General features: G+C 43.5%; 1 protein-coding gene across 1 annotated transcript in view; it reads left to right on the plus strand.

Annotated features, from left to right (window-relative positions):
• The window catches only part of DNAH9 (dynein axonemal heavy chain 9), a 299,063-nt gene that overhangs the window by 148,841 nt on the left and 137,508 nt on the right, over positions 1 to 12,714 (plus strand). Inside the window, exons 37-38 of the mRNA XM_030861390.2 lie at positions 2,562 to 2,735; positions 3,210 to 3,417. Coding sequence (XP_030717250.2) covers positions 2,562 to 2,735; positions 3,210 to 3,417 — 382 coding nt within the window. The remainder of the gene's footprint in view (positions 1 to 2,561; positions 2,736 to 3,209; positions 3,418 to 12,714) is intronic.

Below are 12,714 nucleotides of genomic sequence, written 5' to 3' on the forward strand. Positions count from 1 at the left end.
TAGTGCTGTAAATCAAAAAGTATGAAGTTGGCCAAAATATTTGCATCAGGAACACCAATGGTGCTTATGTTTAAAAAGCTGTTATTAAAGCGAAGCAGAATATAATACAAAATACAGCCCATACTTGGGTAGAAGTTCTAATAAAAAAGGGAGGGGTGGATCCTGGCTAAATACTTTGCAGCAATCCCAGAGAATTATCTCTCAGAAGTAAATGATCTCTCAAGAGAGCACCGGATTGGGCAACTGAGAACCTGGGTTCAACTCCCAATTCTGCCATTTGCTGCCAGAGGTGTAACCTTTGAGCTTTTGTGTTTTCATACATAAAATAGGAGTAATTTTCAGTAGCCAGGATGACTTAGAGCATTGTGAAGACCAAATGAGGTGATATTGTGTTCCAAACTCTGCTACGTTGTACCACACTGTGTGCCAGTACAGACTTAGTGCAGGAAAGGGACCAGAGAATTGTCACAACCTTAAGGAGATGGGGTACAGAAGGGGCCTCTTCATTGAGGTCATTGCTGACGAGTCACTCAAAGAGTCAAACTGAGAAATGGGATGACTCAGCAGAGGTGACCTTGTCTTTCCAGTGTCCAATTACAGTAGACGGTGAGGTCAAGCACCAGATTACAGGAAGCCAGACAGTGTTGGTGTAGCCCAGCTAATGGCTTGGCTGAGAAACTGACAGGGTAGCTCAAGGTGGAACTGGGAGTGAGGAAAGAAGGTGCACCCAACCTCCTTCTTTCTAGAGATGGTCTTTGTCTTGGATTCTCCATATAAACTTAAAAGATGGTTTTCATTAGGAAGTTAAAAGGTCTTCAAGAATTTTATCCAAAGGTAGACAACTAATATGTTTTCATGAGTAAATATTGTCAGCCAGAAAACAATTGGTGTCAGGTAATACATATATGTTAAGATTTGTTTTTTCATTTAGTTTTCATTGGGAATGGTTTTCAATGGCACTCTTAGTTCTGCCGTGGTGTTTTGGGGAGGGAAGCGCTCTTTTCCATAGTGTAATTCCATTTAAGAGATTATCCAAAAGTTAGTCTTTTTAATTCATAGGAAGATTTTAATATCTGAGAGTACTCAAATTAAGGGTATAAACTTCCCACACCTTCCTGTTATGACAGATAAAAGCACAGAAAGGACAACCCTTGAAGTCATGTAATGTTGGTCATTTTAATTTTTTGTACCTATTTTAAATTCTGTTAGTATATTTACTTCATTGTAAATATTTTTTAGGGTACCTTTGTATTTTGCTTTGACCTTGGTTCTGTGATTTGGATGTCAACAACTTCCCCCAAAAGCACCAGAATGTTAAATTCTAATGTCATGATCCCAGTCTGGGTTATTCACCTTTAATCCTGCTTTCAGTTTCTATGTGCACAGCAGTATTTTTAATAAAGAATTACACAGAGGAAAAAAAAAGAATTTTATCCATGAGTCAAAAATGGAGATTTTTTTCCTAAGGCTTCTGATTGCAGAGAACAAATATTGAGAAGATAGTGTCCTCTCAATCTGAATTCAGATCAGAATAAGAACAGCAAACAAATCTGTCATTAAGGCCTATTTCCATTCTCTTTTTAAGGCAAAAGAATTCAATTCTATTTACCTAATAGACAGCGAAATGAGTGCCATTTCTTCCAAGTCCAGATTCATTGCCATGCGCCCAGCTCCGTGGTCTGTCCTCCTCCCCAGGAACATTTCCTAAAATGCCCAATCTGGACCTCTTCCCTTTTTAGGATTTTTCCTAGGTCTGTGTGCTCAAAGAATGGGTTTGCTCCCCTAGAGAGTTGCCAGTAGCAGCGGGTATGTTTGGGATGTTTTTTTGTGTGTTGTGTTTCAGTTTGGACTCACTAGCTTGAGTACACGGGTGCACAGCCCCATCCTTAGGGGCTCATGATCTAACATGTATGCATATATAGTGCTACCTATTCCTCCCGTCAGAAAGACCTGTATACCTTTGTCTCTACTTCTCCTAGATTTTTAGAATTTTAGCTCTTGAAAGAAATTTAGAAATACCCTTTCCTAGAATCAGATGAGAAAACGGAGGCATGGAAAGATGTGATTTGTCAGTGGTTATGTGCACGACTCCCCAGCTGAGGCTCTTCTCACCGCACCATCCTGTGCGCCCACGTGTCAACAGCCACCATTTTATTCCTTCCATCCCTGACTGCTGTCCTGGTCGTTGCTCAGAGCCTTGGGAGTCTAGGGGGACTGGGGTGGATCTGTCTCTTCAGGAGATCTTGGCTGCACTTGCCCATCTTGGGGCCATAGGCTCCTACTCTCCTCTGTGTTCTTAACACCTCCCTCCCTCACCCTCCACCTGCCAGTGCTCTGAGATGCATAATGCCAGGGCGACCCAGCCACCTGGTCAAGCAGGGGCACATGTACATGCTCAAGGGAAGCCCCTGCTTAGCAGGGCCTTGTCGGGGTCGATCCTCGGGGGATAAGCAGGAGCCCTCTTTGCTCCCGGTCCTGACCTTCTGCCCGATGCAGGGCAGCCTCCCCAGGCTTCTTGTGCTCTGCAGAGCCTTGACTCCTGACCTGCTTTGTTTTGGCAGCTCGTGGACGACCGGGCAGAGTTCAGCAAATGGTGGCTGACCGAGTTCAAAATAGTCAAGTTTCCCTCCCAAGGAACCATCTTTGACTATTACATAGACCCAGAGACCAAGAAATTCGAGCCTTGGTCCAAGCTCATCCCCCAGTTTGAATTTGACCCTGAGATGCCTTTGCAGGTGAGTGTGGCTGAGTGACCAAGGACATGCAGTGTCCCCAGGATCTGCAGTGGCTCTAGCGGCAGCCCCTTATGGATGTCTGAAAGGTTTAACCTCACTAGGAATTAGTCATCCCCAGCTACTTGTCTTTTCAGAGGAAATTATAGGCGCAATGAAGTCACAAGATCTCCCAAAGCCTAGGTAACTTAATTACCAGACCCCCACATCCTTGGAGGAGAGGACGGCCAGGGCAGAAGATTCTAAAAGAGAGGCCACAGGGAGGCAGACAGCGCTGGCAGAGGAGGAAGGGCCTGCTCTCTACCCAGAGCATGAGTTAGTAGGAGGGTCTCACTGGGTATTAGGGGGGCCCTCCTCCCCGGGGTAGTGAGCTCCCCGACCCCAGAGGAATTCCCTCCCCTGAAATGCTCCGGAACACTCTGCCAGCATCTGTTTCTCCCATGAGCCCCCGGCACACTCATCCTGTTCCCACTCCAGGCCTGCTTGGTGCACACGAGCGAGACCATCCGAGTGTGCTACTTCCTGGAGCGGCTCCTGGCTCGGCGGCGGCCAGTCATGCTGGTAGGGACCGCGGGCACCGGCAAGTCGGTGCTGGTGGGAGCGAGGCTGGCCAGCCTGGACGCCGAGGAATACCTGGTGAAAAACGTGCCGTTCAACTACTACACCACGTCGGCGATGCTGCAGGGTCAGTTACGGAATACATCAATAAATCATGTGAATCGGTCCCGCTGCTCACTGCTCACAAAATCAATTACATACTTGCAAATGGTGTCAACAGAAGAAAAAGGTGCCTTTAATCAGAATGTGGCAATCTGAGGAGATGGTGGCCTCAGCGTCCTCCAAAAACCATCTCCCAAGAGTCTGCTCAGCCGTGAAACTTTTTAGAGAGACAGACAGAAGTCATCTCAGTTAATCACTGAGATGGGGGTCAGAGTCCTCGCCATGCCCCGCCGCGTGCAGGCTTGTCGGTGCCTTGTGATCTTCCTCTAGGTGTTATCTGTTCACACAGTTTGGTCACACAGTTTACTTGTGAGATGACTGAAGGGGAAGCCAGGGAAGAGATCTGGTCATCTGTTAATTACTTATTCTCCACTTCTACTTCTTTGATCTAAGGGAAGAACTGAGGGGTTAGGCAAGGCATTGTATGATTAAAAGATTTGAAAGCTGTTCTTGGGTCACAGGTGAGCAGAGCATGTGGGCGCCTGGTTTAAAAGTTAGTTGCAATCGATTTGCTCAAGTGACAGGAAAAGGGGCTTCTTGCTGAGAGCGGTTTCCTGCAAGGAGCTGCTTACATAAGGGGCCCAGGGGGAGTGGAGGAGGGGGTGGGGTGTCTGAGTGTCCACTCCTTCTACGGGAGCTGGAGCTGGAGCAGAAGTCAGGCACCTCCCAGGCTTGACTCCCAGCGGCAGCACTGTTCCTTCCCCTCCCACTCCCCTTCTCTCCTCTCCCCTCCCTTCTGTGTCCCACTTTCCAGCACCTTAGCAAGGTCCCCTTTCCCATCCTTTCTCCCTAAGTGCCTCCCTGGCCTGCTAAATTCCCCCGGGGCGGGATTTCAACACAGTACAGGTCAGCACCTTGATGACAAAGAAAACAGAAAACCCATTGGAAGATTTCCATGGGCTTGTAGACTTCTGGCAGTGGATGTTCCTCTAGAGATCATTTTATTCACCCCTCATACCTCATAGATGGGGAAACCGAGGCTCAGGAAAAAGTATGTAGTTGCCCAAGGTCACCATCAAGTGGCAAGGCTGGTGTGGCACACCCAGTTTGCTGGCCACATGGAGCGTGCATTTCACTGGGAGTTTACACGTTGGGCTCCCGAGGGGACATGGGTCCTCAGGGTGTGGCTTCAGGGTCCAGGGCTCACTGCATAAGATGTTTCCCCCTCGCAACCCACTTTCTCCTTGACCTTCACCTACTGTCAGTTCTCCTTTTATATAGAAACACTCATCACATTAACCCTAGAAACAGCCTCCTTTTGAAGAAGTGCCCAAGCCAACCTCCCAACAAAAGGAAGGGAGTGACAGGGCTGGGGAGGAGCCCTGCTCTCACCCCTCACAGTGTAACAGCCTTGCCCCACTCTCTGTCCCTCCGCCCGGGCTTTCCCACGTGAGACCACGTGCATCACCACCCCTAGAATGCACAGTCCACTAAAAACGAGGAGCTCGGCCTATGGGCTGTTTGCAGATTGGAAAGTTATAAGCCAAGCTTATACCTGAAAGTGAACCTGGTCTGGTCCTTCTGTGGCCCCTGCTCAGTGTGAACCACAGAGAGTCAACGCGTGGTGCTGCCAGCACTGTGCTTTCCCCAGTTCCCATGTGAGACAACAGCTCACTCCCCACCTTCTTTCTGCACCACTTTGCCAGCTCTTCCAGGGTTGGGATCCAGCCAGCTCCTCATGCTAGTGGGGGGCTGCACTGTCTCTACCTCTCACAGCAGGTTAGCGCCTGAAGCTTGTGGATGGAAGTTAAGGTCATCCCTCATCTCCCCCTCAGCGACAGGGAGATTTCACCTCTGTCAAATCAGCCTCTGGGCTTCATCCCCCGCTGGGCTGGTAAAAGTTTCACACCTTCGGTCCCAATCTAGCAATTGACTGTCTTTCCCGCCTAGATAACAAGACAAACTGAAGTGATGGAGACTTGTATTAGAACAAGTAGTTTGTCAGTGATGTGAGCATCTTCTGTTTGAGAAAGAACACTCCGATTTTCTTCTGCTCTTCACAATGTGAGCAGTTATAGACACGATACACTTTTAAATTTAATTGTTTTCTTAAGTCTACACAATCAGCGAAACAAATCAAGCCCTGGTCTGTGTGTGTACCAGTTTCTGATGTGTAATTACTCCCACCATGACCAATTTCAGGCGACCCCCACCATGTCCGTGAACATGGAGTTGGGAAGAGAAGCACAGCAGAGCACCATGCATCCTATTTCTGCTCTGCAGATTCAGTAGGTGGACATAACCTCAAGAGCACAGATAATGGTAAAATGTAGTCACATAATTTTCACATGATGAGTTTTGAATATTCATTACCTTAGTTTTTAATATAATTTACTTACTTGTAAGTTTATCTAATTTATGTTTTTAAATAATGGCTGTGTTGAACCACCAGCTTACTAAGTTCCCTGTTTTTTTGTTTTTTTTTTTTAGATGTTGGGGGTAGGAGTTTTATTAATTAATTTATTTTTTTTCGGTGTTGGGTCTTCGTTTCTGTGTGAGGGCTTTCTCTAGTTGTGGCAAGCGGGGGCCCCTCTTTATCGCGGTGCGCGGGCCTCTCACCATCACAGCCTCTCTTGTTGCGGAGCACAGGCTCCGGACGCGCAGGCTCAGTAGTTGTGGCTCACGGGCCCAGTTGCTCCGCAGCATGTGGGATCCTCCCAGACCAGGGCTCGAACCCGTGTCCCCTGCATTAGTAGGCAGATTCTCAACCACTGTGCCACCAGGGAAGCCCCTTAAGTTCCCTGTTTTAACAGTCAGCTCTCAAGAGGCAACTCCAGCAAAACACTAACTTCATCTTGACTCCATGACACCTCAGCCACCATCAAGCCACACAATGTCATAACCTGGCACTGTCATGGCCTGGCACCGTCACGTTCACACCCGGCAGCGGTCATAAGCAGACTTCACATGCCTGGCTGGTTCACATCCTAACACTGTTTTGCTACTGAACATATCTACCTCTACACTTACTTGCAAGCCTTGAGTCCAGTGACTGATCAGATTATCAGGTCTGCCCACTCTTACTACTACTATAACTACACTGATAATAGTAATAATAATAACTGATATTATCAAACATTCACCAGGATGTGTCAGGCGCTAACCTGAGATTAGACTTTTACACGTTTTTAAATGATTTAATCTTGTACAACCTTGGAAAGTATTTGTATAACCCCCATGTTATAGATGAGAAAACCAAGGCACAGAGAAGTTAAATAAGCTACTTGAGGCTACACAGCAAGTGTGGTGGACCAGGGTTTGAACCCAGACAGTCCGACTTCAGAGCCTGTGCTCTTAACCATTAGGCTGTACTACCTCCCTGATAAGAAACACTTTGGAAACTGAAATAAATATTGGATAATATTACTCTTATTATTAGTGGTACTATTTGAGTCGTCTAGAGAAATTGTTCTCTAGAGTCCTGTTATAATGATTTTATAATGTAAAAAAATACTTTAACCAGAGAGTGAAGATTCATAACCAAGGAGAAGGAGAGGAGTATCCTACTCCTGACTCTGAAAAATACTGGGTTCCCTTACTTGGACCCTCCCATCCATTACTTTAGTCACAGGCCAAACAAGTTTTCTTATTTGGCTTCTTAGCTGAAAACATTTTAGAAGCAACAAAATGGCAGGGAAAAGGGTGCTACCAACAATTAGAAAAGTGGGAGCAAAGAGCCTGGTATCCAACAGGAAATAGAAAACATAAAAAGGAGGTGCAGGAACCCAAAGGGTAGCTGCTCTGGCATTAGAAAGTTGGCAAACTGTCCCACCCACGTCAGGAGCCCATCACTCTTTTGAAGCCCAACATTTTCATTGCTGTTTGTACTTAAGACCCTTGGAATTAAGAGAAGATTCAATGTGATGTGGTGTAGTCTGCTTTAAAGGCCAGATAGTATACCCAGACAGATGTGCAAAAGGTGTGTTTATAATGTGTCTGTAATGTAAAAGATGGGAAATAGCCTAATTATCCATATGATGGAATGCTAAGCATTGTTACAAAGAATGAGGAAAGTCTGTATGAATTGAGTTGGAACCATTTCCATGCTCTTTATTGAGTGAGAAAAGCAAGATACAGAACAGTGTATATAGTATGCTCCAAAGTATATCTTGTTTAAAAAGAGATAGATAAAAATTTGCATATATATATATACATATACACACACACACACACACACACACACACACACACACACACACAGAGTCATACATCTATGCTTGTATGTACTAAGAATATCTCCAGGAGGACACACAAGAAACAGCAGTTGCCCCTGGCAAGGGGAGCTGGATGCTAAGAGTGGGATGGAGAATGACTTAAACTTTTTAAAAATTATGAAATATTTCAAGCATGCAGAAAAGTACAGAAAATAGTGTAACAGATGCCCATGTACGCACAACCCAGATTTCACAGATGTTAACATTTTGTCATTTTGCTATGGATCTTAGCATTTTAAGTACAGCCAACATACCACCCCCATCCCTTCCTCTGTATGGCCTCTCATTAACCGGACTAGGACCACTAGAGTTGATGTGCATTACTCCAAATTTACACTTTTGATACATATATGTACCCATAAAATACACCATGCTGTTGTGTATTTAAATTTTAAATATGTATCATACTGTAACTTCTTTGGTAACTTGCTTTTTTCATCACTGTCTGTTTTAATGCATACAGAACGTTTTCATTGGTTTTTCACTGCCGCATAGAATTCCCTTGTGTGAATAAATCACAGCTCTTTTATCCATTTTCCTACTAAAAGGCAGGATAATTTTTTAACATTTTCCTTTTTTTTTTTTTTTTGCGGTATGCGGGCCTCTCACTGTTGTGGCCTTTCCCATTGCGGAGCACAGGCTCCAGACGCGCAGGCCCAGCGACCATGGCTCACGGGCCCAGCCACTCCGCGGCATGTGGGATCTTCCCGGACCAGGGCACGAACCCACGTCCCCTGCATTAGCAGGCGGACTCTCAACCACTGCGCCACCAGGGAAGCCCCAACATTTTCCTTTTTAAAAAACATTTTTTGAGTTATAATTGACATACAATACATGGCACACATTAAAGTATACAATCTGATGCATTTTGAAATATTTACCCATCATGAAACCATCACTACAATCGAAATAATGAATACATCCATCACCTCCGTGAGTCCCTCACCTCCCTTAGTAATCCCTCCCTCCCTCCCAACCCCCCCCCCACCCTGTCCTGTGCCTAAGGCAACCACTGGTCTGTTTCTGTCACAATAGGTTAGTTTGCATTTTCTAGAATTTTATACAATGTATACAATTTTATATAATTTTACAATGTAATCATCATACAATAGGCCCTCTTTTTTGTCTGGGTCCTTTCACTCAGCATGATTTTGAGATTTATCCATGTTGTTGAGGGTGCAACAGTTCATTCTTTTCATTCCTGAATAGCAAGATAAAATATGTAAAACACTCAAAATGATTCCTAGCATACAATAAGTGCTCAGTAAATGGAAGCTGTTATTCTAACAATATTAAAATCCTTCTCAAATTTAAAAATCTATAAATATTATGCAATAATCTCTAAGCCCCAACTGCCAGGAACACAAAAAGGAACACAAGCAAACCCCTTTTGCTTGAAAAAGACATTTAACATAAACTATGCTAAAACAAAAATAATGTTTTTGGAAAAAATGTTCCAGCTTTCAAATGGGCAGTAACTTCACCCCAGCATGTCAATTCACTGAGGTCTCCAGGGGGATGTTTTGCAGTTCACACACCCTGCTAGTCCATTGAATGCCATTTTTCTCAAAATCAGATGTTCTTTTATAGAGAAGGCAGCTGCTTGATACTCCCTGCATCTCTCCACTCTTATTGCATCCAGCTCTGGGGTCTCCATTGAGTACTTTTCTAAACTCAGATTCAAAATTCCTTTAAATGCAAATGCGGGTTGTGTTTCAAGGCATTCACATTGCTCACCAGTGCGGATAGCACTTGCTTTATTTGAAGTTTATACTCTGCCAAACCACTGTATTATCAGTAATGCTTTTGACTGCAAGCTGCAGAAAATCTGATGATAGTGACATAAACAGAGATTCTTTTTTCATGCAACAAGAAGTCTTGAGGTAGGCAGTTGCTAATGCTGAATCAATGGTTCAATGATATTGAGGCTATAGTAACTATTAGTCTCTTAGATGGTACCTCAGGGTAGCAGAATGGCTGCTGCTCCGGCCATCACATCTGCATTCCAAATGGAAAAAAAAAAGATAAAGGGAAGAGTTAGTGCCCATGTCAGGAAATGATAGCTCTCCAGGAACCCCACTGACTTATGTGTGTGTGTTACTGTTCAGAACTGTGTCACGTGGCCGCCCCAGCTGGAAAGTGACTAAGGAGAAGGAAGTAGGAAATGGTGTCCATCACGGATCTGATGATCTTTATTTTTACAAGATGAGAAAATGAGGCTTTAGAGGTGTTAAGGGACTTCCCTCAAAGTCACACAGTGAGTTAATAGCCAGGCTGTCTTATTTCACTGAGCTACAGTGTCCATCCACTTTGATAAGACAGTAAGTCATGCATCTAAATTTCCATAATAGAATGCCAACTTTGCTTCCGTTCCTCTGATATCTGGAGCACACGGACGTCTCCGCCTTTGACAATAAATAAAATAGGGCCTTCACGTGGTCATTGAAACTCTCAGACTTCACTTGATCATTCACCAGCAGCTGCACAAATCACAGATTAATAACACTGACACCTTGGCTGAGAGAGGCAGAGGCTGCTCTAAATGCCACAGACGCAGTTGCACTGCTTTCTTTCCCTTTGCTGAGGTACCATTTAATGATCCACCCTTTGGTGTTGATTGAAAGTTAGGACAATAAAAGATAATTTTCAGGGGTTTTTTTTAATATCTCCATGCCCATTTTGCAGCATGATACACCTTTTGTAAGTTTCCACGATATATGCCTTTTAGAATTGAGTGCCTGAAAAGTTTTTTCATACAAAAGTAGAGATGGGTTTATACCAGTGATCTGGGGTGACATGGTTACTGTAATTAACACAGATTTACTTCTGAGCTTTCAAGGAGGCAGTTCTTAAAGAACAATGTGACCATTTTTATTTGGTTACAGTAACTATGTCATCCCTGATTACTGGTACAAATAAGTTTCTCCTATATTGTTTTGGAATCCCTTTTTAGCCTTTATTTTAATTGGTCTATTTTATGTCTGTTGAAATAACTTAAGCCTTTTCTCATTCATTTTGAAAATATAAGGAATTTTTAAAACTAAAATAATTTGCAATGACCCATAGACAGGACAGTTTAGAAAGGGAAAAGGAGAGGTAAAGAACTGGGTCACAGCATCACTGGGCATATATTTGCAGTGTGAAGCGAGTGAGCCAAAACGATGCTCGTCACTGTCCTGAATTCTGCCATCCAACTGCGATTTGAAGTATTAGTTCAACAAATATGTGAGTGCGTAATTACGCTAATTAGATAGGAGCTCCGGGGTCTGAGTCCTTCTGTAAAACAGATCTGCATCACCTATTCATTAAAAGTTTAAGGTTGGACAGGACCTTAAAAAAGATCTGATCAAACTCTCGACTTCAAAGGAGCATTACGTTATCACAGATAGACAACTCTCACCACTTGCCTGAATATCTTCCAAAAAGGAGATGACACAAAATTAAATCATCAAAGACCACCTAGTGGGCAAGACACTCTACTTGGAATGGGGGGAGGGGGTTTCAAAGTATAAGGAAATTGAAAACAACATGTTTCATACTGTAGGGAAACCATTCCATAAATTTTGGCACCTCCAAATTATAGAACACAAAGCAGCAATTAAAAATCGTGTTTTGGGAGGTTAGGTATTATCATATAAAGAGGTTTAAAATATGAGAAGTGAAAAAAACATATACAGGCAGAATATACCGTATAATTCCACTTTTGTAAAGGAAAAAATCTAACAGAGCAAATAGACTAGAATGAAATACACCAAAATATTGAAAGTAATGCTTACTGCTATAGGTGATAGAATTATGGGCAATTTTCATTTTCATCTTTATGATTTTCTGTGCTTTTCAATTTTTATATAATGAATATGTATTATTTTATAATCATACAAAGTATGTTATTTTTTGAAAGAATAAATGAAAAGCCCTTACAATATAACCGAAACATCTTAATGTGAAAAATTGGATAATATGAAAGGAAAATTGTTCAAACACAGATACACAAATCATGTCAGTTCAAAGTAAGACACAGTTAATTATTAATGATCTCCGTCAAAAACATGGTCAGGCAATGAGTTAACTAAACCTGGGATTTCTGAAGGGTGGAAGCCAGGTCGTAGTAAAGTTTAAGAAGTACTTTGCTGTGGTGGTTACATAAGATGCCATAGTCAGACAGACCTGGGTTAGAATCCTGGCTTTGCCCTCAGTAGCTGCATGACCTTGGATAAAGTCCTTTTACTTCCCTAAAGCTCAATTTTCTCATTTGTTGAAAGAAGTTTTTAAAGGTGATGACAATGCATGCTAGGGATGCTCTGAGGGGTCAGTGATATGGTGCACATCCAGTCCTCCACACAAAGCCAGGTCCCTAGTGATGCCCTGTGAGTGAATGAATGCACGGCTCTGGTGCTCAGAGACTGGAGGAATCGTGGGACTGCAGTGGTCAAGGAAGCCCTGGAGAAGGGTTGGGACATAGTGGTTCACAAGCCCTCTCTTCCCCAGTGATATGAAAGAAGCACTGAAATGAGTATCAACAGCCCTGGGTTCTAATTCCAGCACAGCATTTAGCCTGCCTTAGCCTCTGTTTCCTTAGTTACAAAGAGGGGATGATAAGTCTTTCTTTGTCTATTCATGGAGTTTGTTACCATAATAAAAGTCATTCATTCATTCATTCTTTAATAAATTTTTGAATACCCTCCTTTGTGCTAAATAGTATTCTAGGTGCTGGGGTTATGACAGTGAGCCGAACAGAGAAAGAATCCTGGCCTTGTGGAGTTTATAATGTGGAGGAAGGGAGATAAATAAACAAGATGAATAAGAAAGACATAGAGGATATTAAGTGGTAATAAGTGTTATGGAGAAAAATGAAGCAGGGGCAGGGAATAGGAGGTGGGGTTTTAATTTGGGCCTGAGTGCCAGGAAAGGGCTTGCTGAGAAGATGGCATTTGAGTAAATAAACGCACAATGGGAGTGAGGGAGCAAACTTCTGGCATTTGGGAGAAGAGGACTGCAGACAGGAAGCAGCCAGAGCAAAGGCCCCGAGGCCGTGAGTGACGAGTGAG

This window comes from Globicephala melas, chromosome 20, assembly GCF_963455315.2.
Source record: "Globicephala melas chromosome 20, mGloMel1.2, whole genome shotgun sequence".
In the NCBI taxonomy this organism is placed as follows: Eukaryota; Metazoa; Chordata; class Mammalia; order Artiodactyla; family Delphinidae; genus Globicephala; species Globicephala melas.